This window comes from Lycium barbarum, chromosome 8 (genome assembly GCF_019175385.1).
Source record: "Lycium barbarum isolate Lr01 chromosome 8, ASM1917538v2, whole genome shotgun sequence".
NCBI lineage: Eukaryota > Viridiplantae > Streptophyta > Magnoliopsida > Solanales > Solanaceae > Lycium > Lycium barbarum.
Window position 1 is genome coordinate 87,897,561 of NC_083344.1, and position 17,134 is coordinate 87,914,694.

General features: G+C 32.1%; 1 protein-coding gene and 1 pseudogene across 3 annotated transcripts; both read left to right on the forward strand.

Moving 5' to 3' along the window:
- The first annotated feature begins 5,164 nt into the window (after nucleotides 1-5,164).
- On the forward strand, nucleotides 5,165-8,124 carry LOC132606280 (protein PHLOEM PROTEIN 2-LIKE A9-like; annotated as a pseudogene).
- A 2,132-nt stretch (nucleotides 8,125-10,256) lies between these two features.
- LOC132606281 (protein PHLOEM PROTEIN 2-LIKE A9-like) lies at nucleotides 10,257-16,276 on the forward strand. Of its 3 annotated transcripts, none has more exons than XM_060319716.1 (3): nucleotides 10,257-10,328; nucleotides 14,192-14,262; nucleotides 15,747-16,276. In XM_060319716.1, the coding sequence occupies exons 1-3, from the start codon at nucleotides 10,272-10,274 to the stop codon at nucleotides 16,120-16,122; spliced, it is 504 nt and encodes a 167-aa protein (XP_060175699.1). In that variant the 5' UTR covers nucleotides 10,257-10,271; the 3' UTR covers nucleotides 16,123-16,276. The 3 variants fall into 3 exon arrangements, with proteins under 3 accessions (XP_060175699.1, XP_060175698.1, XP_060175700.1); XM_060319715.1 differs by lacking the exon at nucleotides 10,257-10,328 and adding an exon at nucleotides 13,889-14,046; XM_060319717.1 differs by lacking the exon at nucleotides 10,257-10,328 and adding an exon at nucleotides 13,951-14,034.
- Nucleotides 16,277-17,134: the final 858 nt, after the last annotated feature.

Sequence of the window (17,134 nt, forward strand, 5' to 3'; positions counted from 1 at the left end):
ATAACGACATTTGTCGCCACAAAAAGAATAATTTCTTGTAGTGAACTTCGGTCTAAAATCTCAAGTTTTTACCATTAAATTTCATATTTTAATGGTTAATCTTCTAAAATCATCATGAGGGAGTTTATGACGATTAACTTGAAGTTGTAGGACAAAATCACCCCAAAACAAGGTCCATATCATGAGCTCTTTGCCAAAAAATGCCAAAAATGGTTGTTGTTCATCACAGTCTATTTATACTGGACGACCTTCATTATTGTGATCCAAGGCCCTCCATCGTAAACATATCCCTACAGCAATGTAACACTCCATGGTTGTGAAATAAAGCTCCACAAACACGAGCTCTAGCTCACTTTCTTTGCGATTGAGGGTCCAGATCCCGTGTTTGGGGTAGCTGACCAAGTCAAGCTACTCCACGTTTGTGATCCGAAGGTCAACTACACCTATTCAAATAAGCCAGTCTTTGTATTTGCAGCCGTCTCCCTTGAGTTCATGTTGTTTAACCTAGCCAACAACATAGCGATTGCGGCGCACCAGATATCAAAAAACTTTATAATAGTTTTCAAGTTTTAACTTGTTTCAAAACTTGTCCGAACCCCTCTAATTGTTATGGAATCGAAAAAGCGAAAGAGAAAATCGAAGAGAGAAAAGAATGAAAACTCTTTGTATAGATTCTTGCATTGTTTCTTGTGTTAAAAAATAAAAGACTAAGTCTCTATTTTATAGAAAAATAAAGAGAATAAAGTAAAAAAAAAAAAAAATCTTATAGATACTAAACTAAAAGGAAACTAAATATTTTATAATTAATGTAGTAATTAGACTTAGAAGGAAACTAAATGTTATAGAATATTCCTAGACTAAAAGGAATTAAATATTTCTACCATCAATTAAATCATAAAGTAGAAGGAAATAAATTTTAACATTCCCCCTCAAACTCAAGTTGGTGTATCCAATTTGAGTTTGAATACTTAATTCTTCTCCTTCTTCTTAAAGGTCGTGTAAAATTTATCTTTTAACTTCATTTTCACTGGCCAATTGTGATGGTTTTCACTTTTCATTAATGAAGATTTGTGGAACATTCAAAGATATATTGATGCTTGACATGGTTAAAAATTGGTATTGATTGAAAATTGGAGCCCCGTGCGTGAAAAGTGAACAGGGGTTAAAAATTATTGGAGCCCGGTGCGTTGAAATTGAGCAGGGGTTCAAATTATTGGACGCCGATGCGTTGAAAGTGAGCACGGGTAAAAAATAAGCTATGTATTAAAAATAAAAGTAAGGGTTAAAATTGGGTTGAAAATAGGTATGGGTTAAAAGTGGTTGAAAGTAGTTCTTCTTCTTCAATGAAATCACATATCAATTGAGGTCAATGAACCTAGCTCTGATACCACTTGTTGAAATTGAAATAAACAGGGTGCCATGCGGGAGCTTACAATTATGAACCTTGAACGACGATAAATCAGACGACAAAGAAAAACATACTAAAAGAGGCATAATATTCTAATTATATGGTTTGATCAATTGGTCTACATATGAAAACTAATATAAAACATAAAAACTATTGGGAGAAAAATCCCTCCTTAAACAAAATTCTCTAAACGACTACATTGTGGATGTTATAGTGTTACGTTGTCTGAGAGGGATTCTTTAATTTATAGAGTTGCAAAAATTTTTCCTCCAATAAAGAGGTTACCCAAATATGGAATATTAAAATTTTCTTTTTGCGAAAAGTAAAAGCAATTATGGTAAACTTTTTGCCCTTCCTTCAAGATAAAGTAAAATATAAATATGATAAGAAAATCAGGGCAAAACCTGATCTCAATCTAAATCATCCCAACAAGTAATAAATAGTAGTATCAACTTATAAATCTGCTCAAAACATAAATTGGAATGCAAAGAAAAGTTGGATTGTTATAAATTGATAGTGATTTGGCTACAATATGTCTGGAATAATTTTCACCTCCAGTGGAACTAACTTTCCGACCAAAGGAATATATTTTCATTATCAATCTAATGAAAGGTGCGACTCAAAAGGTTTTAAACAAATTCTTAAGACAAATATACGAGGTGCTTCCATGTCTTTTTCTTGTGAAGTTTGGAAAATGGGTCGTGCAAATAAACTCAAATCTGATGCGTGCTCACGGCTGGGCTGATTCACAACATAACACCGTTAGTTCGTAAAGTCTTGCATTGAAAAAATTACAGCAAAATGTCATTTAACCATCTAGTTTATAAAATATGTACACAGTATATAGATAATACATATAATTTGTACTAAATGTACATATAGATATATCTATACATATCTATACACCCAAAATGTATTGACAGTGTATACTTGGGTCATGTTTGATAAACTAGTTGGTCGAAGGGTAAATTTACTTAAGTTTTCTATTCCACAACTAAGCATGTATGAAATGGACTTCGTGGCTTGACGTAATTAAGCAAAGGCAAAAAGGGTGATGCCCTACTTCCCCTTAATAAAACTCTATTGTCAATAAAAATAATTACTTTATTTTATTAAAATATAGTATATTTAGATAAAAACTATGATACTATCGATCAATTGGAGACTGATAGTCTGTTTGGCCAAGCTTATTCCCCCCTCCCCCCTCCCAAAGTACTTATTTTTTCAATAAGTACTTATTTGAAAAAAAGTGAAGTGTTTGGCCAAGCTTTTAGAAGAAAATAAGTGCTTCTGGGGAGTAGCAGAAGCAGTTTTTCAGAAGCTAAAAAAAACTGCTTTTGCCCAAAAACACTTTTTTTAAAAGTACTTTTGAGAAAAATACAAATAAAAACACTTTTTAAAAGCTTGGCCAAACACTAATTACTGTTCAAAAGTACTTTTATAATTTATTGACCAAACACAAACTGATTTTCGCCAAAAGTGTTTTTTTGAAAAGTACTTTTAAAAAAAGTACTTTTTAAAATAAGCTGATTTTAGAAGCTTGGCCAAACAGGCTACGAGTGTGCCTAGAATTGTCATCATCGAACCACCTATTCACGATGTTTTAGTGAATATTCAATTACCGCCATAATTACGAGCATACATGCCTCAAAGTATGAAAAGAATATAACACTGTTCTTTTCCCCATTAAAGGCATTGCACAAATTCTTCGAAAATAAAGTGACACTAGGAGTGTGTTTGGTACCGAGGAAAATGATTTTGTTTATTAATTTTTCCATGTTTGGTTGATAAAAAATTGTTGAAAACATATTATCTAAAAAAACAAGTTGTTTCAAAATAAACAAAATAACTCCCCAGTGTAAACAGGAAAATAAATTTAATAAGTGACATTCCACATTAATTGTCTCCTCTCGCATCCTCCAACACACCCACCTCCTCACCCCAATCCCCACGCCCATAGCCCCCATACCTACCCCACACTCCTACCTTTCGTCTCCCATATAGGGCTTGCTAAATTATATAAAAATACTTTTCAATAATATTTCTGCTTACTAAATAAATTCCAAAAAATAAATAAGAAACTCACTTATTTTCAAAGAAATATTTTTCATGGAAAATATCTTCATCCGTGCCAAACACACCCTAGAGGAAATTCGACAACTTGGTTGGGATGAGAACTAGTGATTTCGATTTTTTTTGACACTTTTCTTTACAAATTATGCCTTAGTTGTTTACAACTTGCACTGGTAGACCCACAAATGCATCTGGGTGCCATTGTATGTTGATCTCATCCCATATCCGTTGTTTGGAGTTCTCACGTGGAGCGCTAAAATTAAATATTCTTTTCTCGAAAACATAGCTCAAGATTGTAGCTATCTTGTTTGAGGTTAGTTTCCTTTTCTGTTGGCCTTTAGAATCTACAATTATATGCTTATTAGTTTATTGGAAACTTTACTCAAAGGACTTTGTAAAACTAATAAAGCATGTTCTAGGATAAGTATTATTTTATATAAATAAACGCTCAAGCTCATATAATTAGTTTGACTAAAACTAATTGCTCATTCCGTCTCCTAAAATGACTGTACTATCACGCTATCCTTAATTAAAACAAAATAATCCTTCATTATTGCTACTACCTCCATCCCAAAAAGATTGACTTACTTTCTTTATTAATTTGTCCCAAAAAAGATTGGTACGTTTCTATAGTTAGAAATAATTTAACTTTATGAGATGATTTATAGCCGCACAAATATCTAAAGCTTGTTTTGGACCACACATTTCAAAAGTCTTCCTTTCTTTTTAATAAACTCTGTGTCAAGTCAAACGAAGACAATCTTTTCGGGACAGAGGAAGTACTTCCTAAAATTATTTTTGAGAAAAAAATGTAAACAAAAAGGTACCTCAATTTGTTTAAATGTAATGTTTGTTTTGATTGTTACTTAAAATTTATCATATCATATGTATCGTTAAATCCATCTTTACGTAACAACGACACGCCCATTTTATATATGTAACGAACAATTTTGTGTGATCGCGTCGTTACCTTATTTTTTTCTTCTTATTTTGTCTTTGCTTATTATCCAATAATTTGATTTTATCATTTACTCTACATTTTTGTAATAGCTCTACTCCGTACCTACTTTTCTTGTAAGTATATCTTTTAAATTGGTGATGTTTTGACATTATATAATGACAGGAAACGATACAATCTATCCAAAAGTTATATCTATCAAAACAATACTGTACAATACAATACAATACAACACAACATAATATAATACGATACATTAGTAAACGATATGTAACAAGGTGTTAGGAGCAACGCGTAACATCCATTACCCGCGTACGTCAATGGAGTGTTCATATTCTTACTCGACACATGTGAATTTTGAAGGCAAATTAAAGATTGATAAGAATTGTAATATTCCTTTTACTTCCCTCCTCGATCGCTAATTGGTTAACCCTAAACAAAGTAATGGTCTGTAAAAGTGATGAAAATGACGCTAAAATTGAGGACATTCTCTAAGCAAATGGTACGTACAGATATGATACTTAGCGTGTGAGAATATTAACCATATGGCAATTGTTAGTGAAGCTTGCAATTCAAGTGCAAAAGAAGAATTTTCCTTTTCATATGTCTTACTCCTTTACTTGATTTCACCGCATTCTTAGGTTGTATTCCATGTTCCTTTTTTTGTTCCTGTAAGTGGAGTAAAGCTGGTGTTTCACTTTAAAAAGTTTCCCAAATAAAATTTTCAACTCTAGTTGCCTGGCTATATATATGTCGTTTCAGGCAAACAATAAACTCAAATATTTCAAATCTTTATAAGTTTTTAAGACGTTCTACATAACTTCTACATGGATACAAACGTACACTTTGAAGGAAACCATCGCTCTGAGGAAGTAGAAAATGGGGTACGTTTAGTTTGATATTCACTATTCTCTTGATTCTTTTACTCTCTCGTTTCTTGGTATTTTTCTTTCTTGAAGAATATAAAACTTAGTCTAGTCAAAACTAAATTAATATAATCTTCTGATTTATTTAATTTCCATTCTTGCAGTTCGAAATTTATCCCTCAGCACTTAATATCATTTGGGGAAAGCATGCACGATATTGGAAACTACCCGAAGGGTAAGTATAACGATTTTTCACTTTCTACATATTCTTATGAGCAGAATAGATTTAAGTGGCAACTAAACTATTTGAAGAGTGAAACTATTTCGAGATTAAATCATTTGTTTGCACTTAATGGAGGTCTGAATCTTAACCATTCAGATTCAACCCATTAAGTGCATTTGTTTTTAAGGTCTGAATCTTAGTCATTCAGATTCAGCCCATTAAATTCATTTGTTTTGTTTCCTTATGAACCTCTTAATAGGTCTGAATAGGTCTGAATGAATCAGATCTATAACAGAGTCTTAACACCATTCAGACTCATTTAAACAATACTCATATTTAATAAAAATCTTCCAAGACTTCTCTTCTCATGCCTCTAGCTATCCTTTCTCAACCAGATACCAATTTTTAACCTCTTGAACTGGTAAGTTTTCATAATTTAGTCTAGTATTTCTGATATCGTAAAATCTTGGGTGCATTGATGTTTACCAAGAACCCTTGAAAGCGCAAAAACTAACTAATTAACTGTAATAGCAAAATCATTTTTTTGAAGTTTTTTGGAGTCTCTTAAAAACTTTATTTGAAATCTCATGTATATCTACCCAGTTCATGCTCTAATCTGCACCAGAAAAATTAAACATGAGTGAATCCATCTTCTCAATAAAATCCCTACCTCCACTTCTCAATCTTTGAAAGATCACAGTGATTCTACAAGACAATAACAACGAATTAAAAAAAAAAAAAAAAAAAAAAAACTTGAATACTACATCCCTCTAATCAAAATTGGAACTTAATACATAATACAAGCTTCAAGAAACAACAGAGAACGTTCAGAAATTGTGTCAAGCATCGAAAAGTTTACCCCTTTTATCTTATTTTAATAAAGTTTCTTACTAGAAAATATGTTGTGGGATACAGCCATAATAGCTCTCTATCACTTTCAGTTGATAGAGAAAGGTTTACCATTTTAATAATAAGCACAAATTCTTAAAAAATTTAGTGTTACCTTGTTACATAATTTATTATTGATATATGAAATAACTTTTATTTGCATTTTAGATAGTTCAAATTATTTATCAAATATAAATATTCAAAATACTTTTTCTATCAAAAAATAAATTTATTTTGCTGAAATAAGATTTTTATAATATTTCATTGACATATTGGTTAATTCCATATGCACATTCAGATATTGAAAACAAACAGTCTTAATCGTTCAGTATTCAGATCTAGAGACAACATCTTAATATTCAGATGTGCATTCAGATTCAGACATCTAGATCTTAATGCACATCTTAATATTCAGATTCAGACGTCTTAATCTTAATGTAAACAAATAAGGCCTGAGTACTTCAACCTTTAAAGTTACTACTCCCTCAAATAATTTGGAAAAAAAAAAGATTCCTGAAATTTATAAATTTATGGGGAAGGGAGTTTAATTGAATCCATAATTGGTCGAAAAATTCTACAGTGTAAATAGAGAAGTAATTTTTTAAATTTTTTATTGATATATATGAACTATTGAGTCCTCTTTTAAAATTATATTCTAGTGGTAATTAAGGGGTTTTCTAAGGTCACAAGTTTAAATCCCAACAATAATATTCTAGTATTATATATATGAACAAAAGGTGACCTGGATATATATTATTTGTAAAACAAACTTGATAATTGGTAGATGCTACATTCATGGGCGAATTTATGTGCTATTTTTTGGGCACGTGAACTCATGGTCTTTCTGCAAAACTAGACATTTTATGTACATATTTTCTAAAATTGATCTAATATAACCTGCTGGCACCCATGCTACAAAAGACTTAATGTGCAGTTGGTTAAAAGTTAAGTCATTTACAAGAGAAACATGGATGAATTCCAACTTAATACATTTTCTTATACTTTCTTTAGTAGCGCATCTATATTATAGAAACCCTACATTCCCCTCTGATTACATTGAATGATATGATTTCACATCATTTGATCTAATGTTGGATTTGATGAACAGGGAACACGACCCAGCAACACTTGTACACGTAAGTTGGCTAGAGGTAACAGGGTGGTGTGACAAAGTAGAGAAGGACACAAGATATGATGTTACGTTCGAGTTAAAATTGACACCAGATGCATTGGCTTTGAGTTACCCATATACTTTATGGTCAAATCTGGAAAGAAAAGCATATGGAAGAAACTTTATTTGAAAAAAGATGCCAATGTTGAACCCAATAATGGATCATATCTCGTACCAAAAAATCTTACCATTACAACAGATAAATCTATATTTGAAGACAACAAGCTTTGTTTTGGGCTCTATGAAGTATGGAGTGGAAAATGGAAAGGAGGATTAATAATTCAAAAAGTACTCATTCAGAAGATCAACATGGAGGATTAATATATACACATATAATACATCACTATGATCTTAATATATTAATGCTTTATGAAAGCTTTCTATTATAATCGTTGGTACTTTATCCGTCCAAATGGCTTATATTTCCTTGTAACAGTGAGTTATTGTGAAAATAAATGTTAGTTCCGGTTCCGGTTTTACCGGTCCGGTTACCGGTTTGAACCGGTTAAACCGGACCGGTTGACGGGCTTTAATTGAGGACATTCTCTAAGCAAATGGTACGTACAGATACGATAATTAGCGTGTGAGAATATTAATTATATGGCAATTGTTAGTGAAACTTGCAATTCAAGCGCAAAAGAAGAATTTTCCTTTTCATATGTGTTAATCCAAGAATTTTCCTTTTCATATGTCTTACTCCTTTACTTGATTCCATCGCATTCTTCGGTGTAAGGGTGTCAAGTATTTTAAATAAAAAAAAAGATAAGTACTACATTTATTACTAATAATAAGTATTTTAAAAACATTGTATCCCAATAAAATAGTTGTAGCTATAATTGTGGGATTCTTAAAATTTTGGAAGCAAATATATGAAATATTTATTAATTATTCAAACCATAGTTAGAATCTTACTTTAGTTAATTAAAACTTAACCATTAATTTTAACTCATGTAATGTGTCTCTTATTCAAGTAAGAACTTGGGGAAAATGGAGACAATGAAAATGGAGAGGATTCGGATCCGTTAATATTTAATTGCTACTAAATGAAAACTAATTAGCTCTCCTTTTTTTTTAAAAAAAAATTAGTGGTCACTGGTCAGCTGAGCCCCACAGAATTAATAAAGTGGGCAGTGACCTTTTCCAACGTTTGAAAACTAGTTAGCTCTTCCTTTGTTTTTTTTTTTTTCAATTAATAATGGGCAGGTGAGCCCCAAAGAATTAACAAAGTGGCCAAGTGACCGTTGCCAACGGAAAGATTGGCAATTCAACCGTTGGCCCAAAAAAGGACCCCTCAACCCCTTCAAACTATTTTTGACCTTTAAGTTTAAAAAATTACAGTTTAACCCATTTTCACCTATAAATACCTCATACATTTCATCATTTTTTACTACAATCCTCTCGTTCCATCTCTTACTTTTATTTAGTACTTTAATTCCCGGTTGTAGTAGTAGCGGTAAGAAAAAATCCGGTAGTGGTAGTGGTAGGGGTAGTACTAGCGCTAGAAATTATACTCGTGTTCCGCAAGCACCACCTAGTGAAATAGGCGACATAGGTGTGGGTGCACATGATATGAATTATATAGAATTACAAGAAACGTACGGTATAGAAGATGAGATACAAGTAGACGATGATGATAATGACAATAATACACCCACTAGTCCCGCTAATGATATTGCTCAGTCTCGAACTGAGGCTCAGGGTCGTCCTCCACTGCCTGAAGGAGCCCGAAAAAAAACTAGCGCTCGGTATATTATTATACGGTATATAATAATATAAACTATTATACAGTATATAATAAATTATTATACAGTATATATAATATATATATATATATATATATATATATATATATATATATATATATATATATATATATATAATATTAATAAAATCTTATTAGTTTCAAATATTTTATATATAATATAATTAAATATTTTTTAGCGTATTGAAATGTCTCCGCCGATGATGGAGGTGTGAAAATCTGCACATGACATTAGGACTTAGGATCAGATGAGATAATTAAATTAAGAACTTTGGTTTAGTATCAAAACTCATGTGCATTGTTCCCATTTAGATGAGTAGGAAATTTAGAGAAAGAGGAGAGTAGGGAATTGTGAAATAATATGGAGAGGAATGAATGGTATTTATAGATTGAAAATACGGCCAAAGTATGATTTAAGGAACTTGATGGTTAAAATAAAGTTGACAACAACTAGATTTTAAAGTATCAAACTTAATAAATTTTAGTATTAGAATTTTTTTTTTAAATAATTAAAATCCAACTCGGCCCACTAACTAAAACCCGGCCCGGCCCATTAACGGGCCCGGTTAGCCCGAGGTGTAGCCCCTATCCGAGGTGGGTTGGGCCGGACACCCTTTCCCTCTCCAAGCCCGGCCCCCAACCCAGCCCCTTAACTTACGGCCCGGCCCCGACCCGGCCCCTTGTGGCTCACGTTAAAATGACCCGACCCGGCCCGGCCCACTTGACACCCATGCTTCGGTGGTATTCCATATTCCTTTTTCTGTTCCCTTACTTGGAGTAAAGCTAGAATTTCACTTTAAAAAGTTTCTCAAATAAATTTGCCGACTCTAGTTGCCTGGCTATATATGCCGTTTTGGGCAAACAATAAGATCAAATATTTCAAATTCTTAGAAGTATTTGAGACTTCCTACATAGCTTCTACATGGATACAAACGTACACTTTGAAGGAAATCATCGCTCTAAGAAAGTAGAAAATGGGGTACGTTTAGTTTGATCTTCATTATTCTCTTGATTGTTTTACTCTATCATTTCTTGGTATTTTTCTTTCTTCATGGACTTTGAATTCCAAATTAACTAATAACATAATATTACTAAATTAACATAATAAAATTTAGATTGGCCGGGTTACTTATGGGTTGGGTCTAACATATATCTATGTGGGCCAATAAATCAGTACCACATTAACGTCATACGTATGACATCTGATAATTTCATTAAATTGAGGGACATTTTTAACCGTAAAGGGCATTTGGGGTTCAATAGGTGGAAGTAGGAGTATTTTTAACCTGAAAACTAATGTTAAGGGAATAGGAGGCCAACAGGTGAAAAAAGGGAAATTTTAATCAAATTTCAATACGTTAGAGGCTTTTTTTATCCTTTCTGTTTCACATGTAATGGCATTTCACATAGGTAAAAAAATGTGTGAAATATTGATCGACTTTTATGCCCTTCAACATTATAATATTTAGTAAGAAGAATATTCCGCATTGGATAAAATTGAAATATTTGATAATTCTAGAATACATAAGTTGAAAATTTGTTATTTTAGGTATGCATTTCATAGTATTTAACGCAAGATATATTCGTGCAAAGCACGAACATAGAGATTAGTTAAAATAAAAGTACATTTAAGGTTTAATACTGTATATGATCCTATCGACTAATTGGATGTCCCTAGAATTGGTCATCATCGAACCTCCTATTTTCGATATTTTTGAGAATATTCAATTACCACCATAATTACAAGCATACATGCCTCAAAGTATGAAAAGAATATGACTATTTTTTTCGCCATTAAAGGCATTGATCAAATTCTTAGAAAACAAAGTGACACTAGGTGTGTGTTTGGTTCCGAGGAAAATGTTTTTTAGAAAAGGTTTATTAATTTTTCCATGTTGATCAAAAAATTTTGAAAACATTTTCTCTAAGAGAACAAGTTGTTTCAAAATAAACAAAATAACTTCCCAGTGTAAACAGGAAAACAAATTTAATAAGTGGCGTTCCACATTAATTGTCTCATCTCCCATCCTCCAACACACCCACCTCCTCACCCAACCCCCACCCCATAGCCCACATACCTACCCCCACACTCCTACCTTTCATCTCCCAAATAGTGTTTGCTAAGTTATATCAAAATACTTTTTGGATAATATTTCTGCTTACTAATCAAATTTCAAAACATAAATAAGAAACTCACTTATTTAAAAAAAAAAAAAATTCCATCGAAAATATCTTCATCCGTGCCAAACACACCTAGAGGAATTTTGACAACTTGGTGGGAAAAAAAGTAGGGGATGAGAACTAGGGTGATTTTGGTAGTTTGACACTTTTTTCATTACAAATTATGCGTTAGATAAGGTTTACAACTTGCATTGGTAGACCCACAAATGCTTCTGTGTCCACCAATTGTATGTTGATCTCATCCCATATCCGTTGTTTGGAGTTCTCAAGTGGACCGCTAAAATTAAATATCCTTTTCTTGAAAACATAGCTCAAGATTGTAACTCTCTTGTTTGAGGTTAATTTCCTTTTTCTGGTGGCCTTTAGAATCTACATATATATGCTTATTAGTTTATTGGAAACTTTACTCACATGACTTTGTAAAATTAGACGGGACTTGGCGCATTTCCTGCTTACGGAGGACATGACCTTAGATAGGAGGGTATGGAGAACTCATATTAGGGTAGAAGGATAGTAGGTAGTCGCGTTTATCCTCCCTTGAGAGTAGTTATGTTGTTGTATAGTTCCTTGTTTCTTGATTTCTGCGAGTATCTGTTGGTTTATAATGACTTATTTACCTTCATTGTTTTCATTTTCATAGTTATTTATAGCAGTTAATTCTCCTTTTACCATGACTTTCTTGCTTTGTTATTCCTTGCTTTCATATTGTTTTCGATACGCTTGAGCATATCTAACCTTTTGTCTTGTCTTGTCTTTCTTTCTCTCCTCTCTTGAGCCGAGGGTCTTTCGGAAACAGCCGCCCTACCTTTCAAGGTGGGGGTTAGGTCTGCGTACACTCTACCCTCCCCAGACCCCACATAGTGGGATTATACTGGGCTTGTTGTTGTTGTTGTTGTTGTTCTAGGATAATTCACTCCCTCCTTTCACTTTTACTTATCCAGTATTATAAAAATAAATTCACTTTTACTTGTCACTTTTAACATATCAAAGGAAGACAATTTATTTTTTCATGTTTTACCCATAGTATTAATTACTTACTTCAAATCATTTTTTAAGTCCAGTAAAAATATGCATCAACTAATATGGATACATTGGTAAATTATGTATTCTATTTATTATTTCTTAAACATCGTGAAAAATTCAAAGTGGACAAGTAAAAGTGAACAGAGGGAATATTATATATATAAATGCTCAAGCTCGTATCATTAGTATGACTAAAAAGATTGCTACTCCTTCTGTCCCAAAAAGATTGTTTTACTTCCTTTATTAGTTTGTCTCATAAAATTTGGCACGTTTTTATATTCAGCAATAGTTTAACTTTATGAGATGATTTACGACCATACAAGTATCTAAGACTTGTTTTGGACTACATTTCAAAAGTCTTTCTTTATTTCATAAACTCCGGGCCAAGTCAAATGAAGACAATCTTTTTGGGGAAGGAGGAAGTACTTCCTAAAAATATATTTGTATATTTTTGGGAAAAAAATGTAAACAAAAAGGCACCTCTATTTGTTTAAATACAATGTTTGTTTTGATTGTTGCTTAAATTTATTGTATCATATGTATCGTTAAATCCATGATTACATAACAACAAAGACACCCATTTTATATATGTAACGAGCAATTTGGTGTGATCGTATCGTTACTTTTTTTTCTTCTTCTTATCTTATCTTTGCTTATTATTTAATAATCCGATTTATCATTTACCATACCTTTTTATAATAGCTCTACTCTGTACCTACTTTTCTTGTAAGTATATCCTTCAAATTGGTGATGTTTTGACATTATATAATGACGGGAAACGATACACTCTATCCAAAATTTATATCTTTCAAGACAGTACTGTATAATACAATACAATACAACACAATATAATATAATACGATACATTATTAAAGGATATGTAACAAGGTGTTAGAAGCAACGCGTAACATCCATTACGCGCGTACGCCAATGGAGTGTTCATATTGTTACTCGATACATGTGAATTTTGAAGGCAAATTTCAAATTGATAAGAATTGTAATATTCCTTTTACTTCCATCCTCGATCGCTAATTGGTTAACCCTAAACAAAGTAATGGTCTGTAAAAGTGATGAAAATGACGCTAACATTGAGGACATTCTCTAAACAAATGGTACGCACAGATATGATACTTAGCGTGTGAGAATATTAACCATATGACAATTGTTAGTGAAGCTTGCAATTCAAGTGCAAAAGAAGAATTTTCCTTTTCACATGTCTTACTTCTTTACTTGATTCCATCGCATTCCTCGGTGGTATTTCATATTCCTTTTTTGTTCCCTTGTGTGGAGTAAAGCTGGAATTTCACTTTATAAAGTTTCGCAAATAAATTTGCCGACCCTAGTTGCCTGGCTATATATATGTCGTTTCAGGAATACAATAAAATCAAATATTTCAAATTCTTATAATTATTTGAGACGCCCTACATAGCTTCTTCATGGATACAAACGTACACTTTGAAGGAAATCATCGCCCTAAGAAAGTACAAAATGGGGTACATTTAGTTTGATCTTCATTATTCTCTTGATTTTTTACTCTTTCGTTTCTTGGTATTTTTCTTTCTTGAAGAATATAAAACTTAGTCTAGTCAAAACTAAATGAATGTAATCTGATGATTTATTTAATTTCCATTCTTGCAGTTCGAAATTTATCCTTCAGCCCTTAATATCATTTGGGGAAAGGATGCACGATACTGGAAACTACCCGAAGGGTAAGTATAAATATTTCTCACTTTGTGCATATTCTTATGAGCAGAGTAGATTTAAGTGGTAACTAAACTACAGTCAAACCTCTATGTAACAGCATGGCTGGGTCCAAAATTTTTCAGCTGTTATAAAGAATGGCTGTTATACACCTATAACAGCATTGACATTTAAATAATACTTCGCTGTTATAGGCAAAAAAGATGCATAAAATCTAATTTTCATTTTTAATTGTCAAATTCTAAGTTTAATCACATTTTGTATAACGAAGGAAAATCGTTTAATGATGAAAAAATATATATATATATATATTCATATGATATTTTTTGTCATAAATAGTGTATTAAATGATCAAATATTTGGTCAAAATCCACTCCTATTATTGGTAATCATAGATATTCTATTTATATAAAGATGACTAATTATTATATTACCAAAAAAAGAAGATAGTTGTTATATGGGGGGTAATTTTACAAAGACTGTACTGCTATAAAATTGGCTATTGCTTTTTTAGATGAAATGCTGTTATAGAGAAGTAAAATATAACATAAAAAATTAGTTCCGAAAAATTTTAGTTGTTATAGAGATGCTGTTATATGCGGGTGCCGTTATAGAGAGGTCTGACTGTATTTGAAGAGTGAAACTTTTTGGAGATTGAGTAATCAGCTTCTAAAAATTACTCCCTCAAATAAATTGGGAAAAAAATCTAGAAATTTATAAATTATAGGGAAAGGAGTTTAATTGAATCCATAATTGGCCAACAATACTGTATAAATAGAGAAATAGTTTTTTTAAAATTTTTTATTGGTATATATGAACTGTTGAATCCTCTTTTAAAATTGTACTGTTGTGGTAATTAAGGGATTTTCTAAAGTCACAAGTTTAAATCCCAATTAAAATATTCCAGTATTTTTTTTCGAATCCCTTTGTACAGAATCCTCGCACTGCCTCTGGTGGTCTGTGTGAGATTAGGGTTCGAACCAAGCAGAGACAAAAAAAAAGTTTGGTTATTATTTTCATCTATCTGTCTAGGTTTTGGAAGATAAAGTCAGTCACTCGGTACTTATGCTGGTGGGAGATACTAGGTATCTGGTGGAATAGTCTATATATATGCACAAAAGGTGACCTGGATATATATTATACGTAAAAGAAATTTGATAATTGCTAGATGCTACATTCATGGGCGAATTTATGTGCTATTTTTGGTGCACGTGAACTCATGGTCTTTTCACAAAACTAGATATTTTATGTACATATTTTCTAGAATTGATCTAATATAATTGCTGGCACCCATGCTACAAAAGACTTAATGGTGCACTTGGTTAAAAATTAAGTTATTTACAAGAGAAACAAGGATCAATTCCAACTTAATACATTGTTTTCTACTTTCTTTAGTAGCTCGCTCATGTTCTAGAAATCCTAGATTCCCCTCTGGCTACATTGAATGATATGATCTTACGTCATTTGATCTAATGTTGGATTTGATGAACAGGACATTCGACCCAGCAACACTTGTACAAGTAAGTTGGCTAGAGGTAACAGGGTGGTGTGACAAAGTAGAGAAAGGCACAAAATATGATGTTAAGTTCGAGTTGAAATTGACACCAGATGCATTTGGCTTTAATGAGTTACCCCTATACTTTATGGTGAAATCCGGAAAGAAAAGCATATGGAAGAAACTTTATTTGACAAAAGATGCCAATGTTGAACCCAATAATGTATCATATCTCGTACCAAAAAATCTTACCATTACAACAGATGATTCTACATTTGAAGACAACAAGCTTTGTTTTGGGCTCTATGAAGTATGGAGTGGAAAATGGAAAGGAGGATTAATAATCCAAAAAGTACACATTCAGAAGATGTAGGATTAATATATACACATACAATACATCACTATGATCTTAATATAATAATGTTTTATGGAAGTTTTATGTTATAATCGTTGGTACTTTATCCGTCCAAATGGCTTATATTTCCTTGTAACAGTGAGTTATTGTGAAAATAAATGTTTGTTGTATATGTTTTCGTTTGGCCTTCCTAGCTTGTATTTTAATTTTCTGGTTAGTTATTTAGTACTAATGTGATTTGTAATGTGATTTAAAAATTTGAGATGTAGAACATTTGGATCTTTAAGAGTTTATGTATGTTTGTAAGATTTAATGATCTGAATTTTGTTATAACAAAAAGGGATCATAATAATGAAGTGTTTGATACAACTAGTCTTACCAGGCTAGAAATTCTGTCTTTTTATTTTGACTGAAAGTAATTAAATTTGACTGGAACAATATATGAAGTTAGTCTATTTAAAGTTGTCATCTTCATTTTCAACTGTGTATTATAAATGCCTCGATCGATGAAATTCCAAGGGAAACCAGAGCCTTCCAAGTTATCAAAACATTTTTTTGGTTTTGGTCTTTGCCTATTTGGTCAATAGATAAACGTTTGACTTGCTATTTGGAAAAGTCTCATTTAAGCTAGCCAGTGAGTTTATCTATTGACCAAATAGCCAGTGCGTTTATCTATTGACCAAACTTTACAGTAAACCCACTAACTGCTCCAAATCCTTCTGTTGAGTAACTGTTGACTCAATAATGTTAACAACAACAACAACAAGAGCATAAATGGAGTTTTGATTATTTGATAAACAATGTATTCGGAAGAAAATTAAGTACAAAGGAGACATTGAAGAACCAGAAGTCCAAACAAATCTCCAAATGATTTAGTGAAGCAGTCACAACAACAGAGAAACTGGTAGTTATCGATTGTACATTGGAGACTGTCGAAGAGCAATTTTATAACAGAGTAGGAGAATTGGAATTTGACTCATTCCTACTCTATGAAGATTTAGAGTTCAACTATATGAAATACTTACCGTAA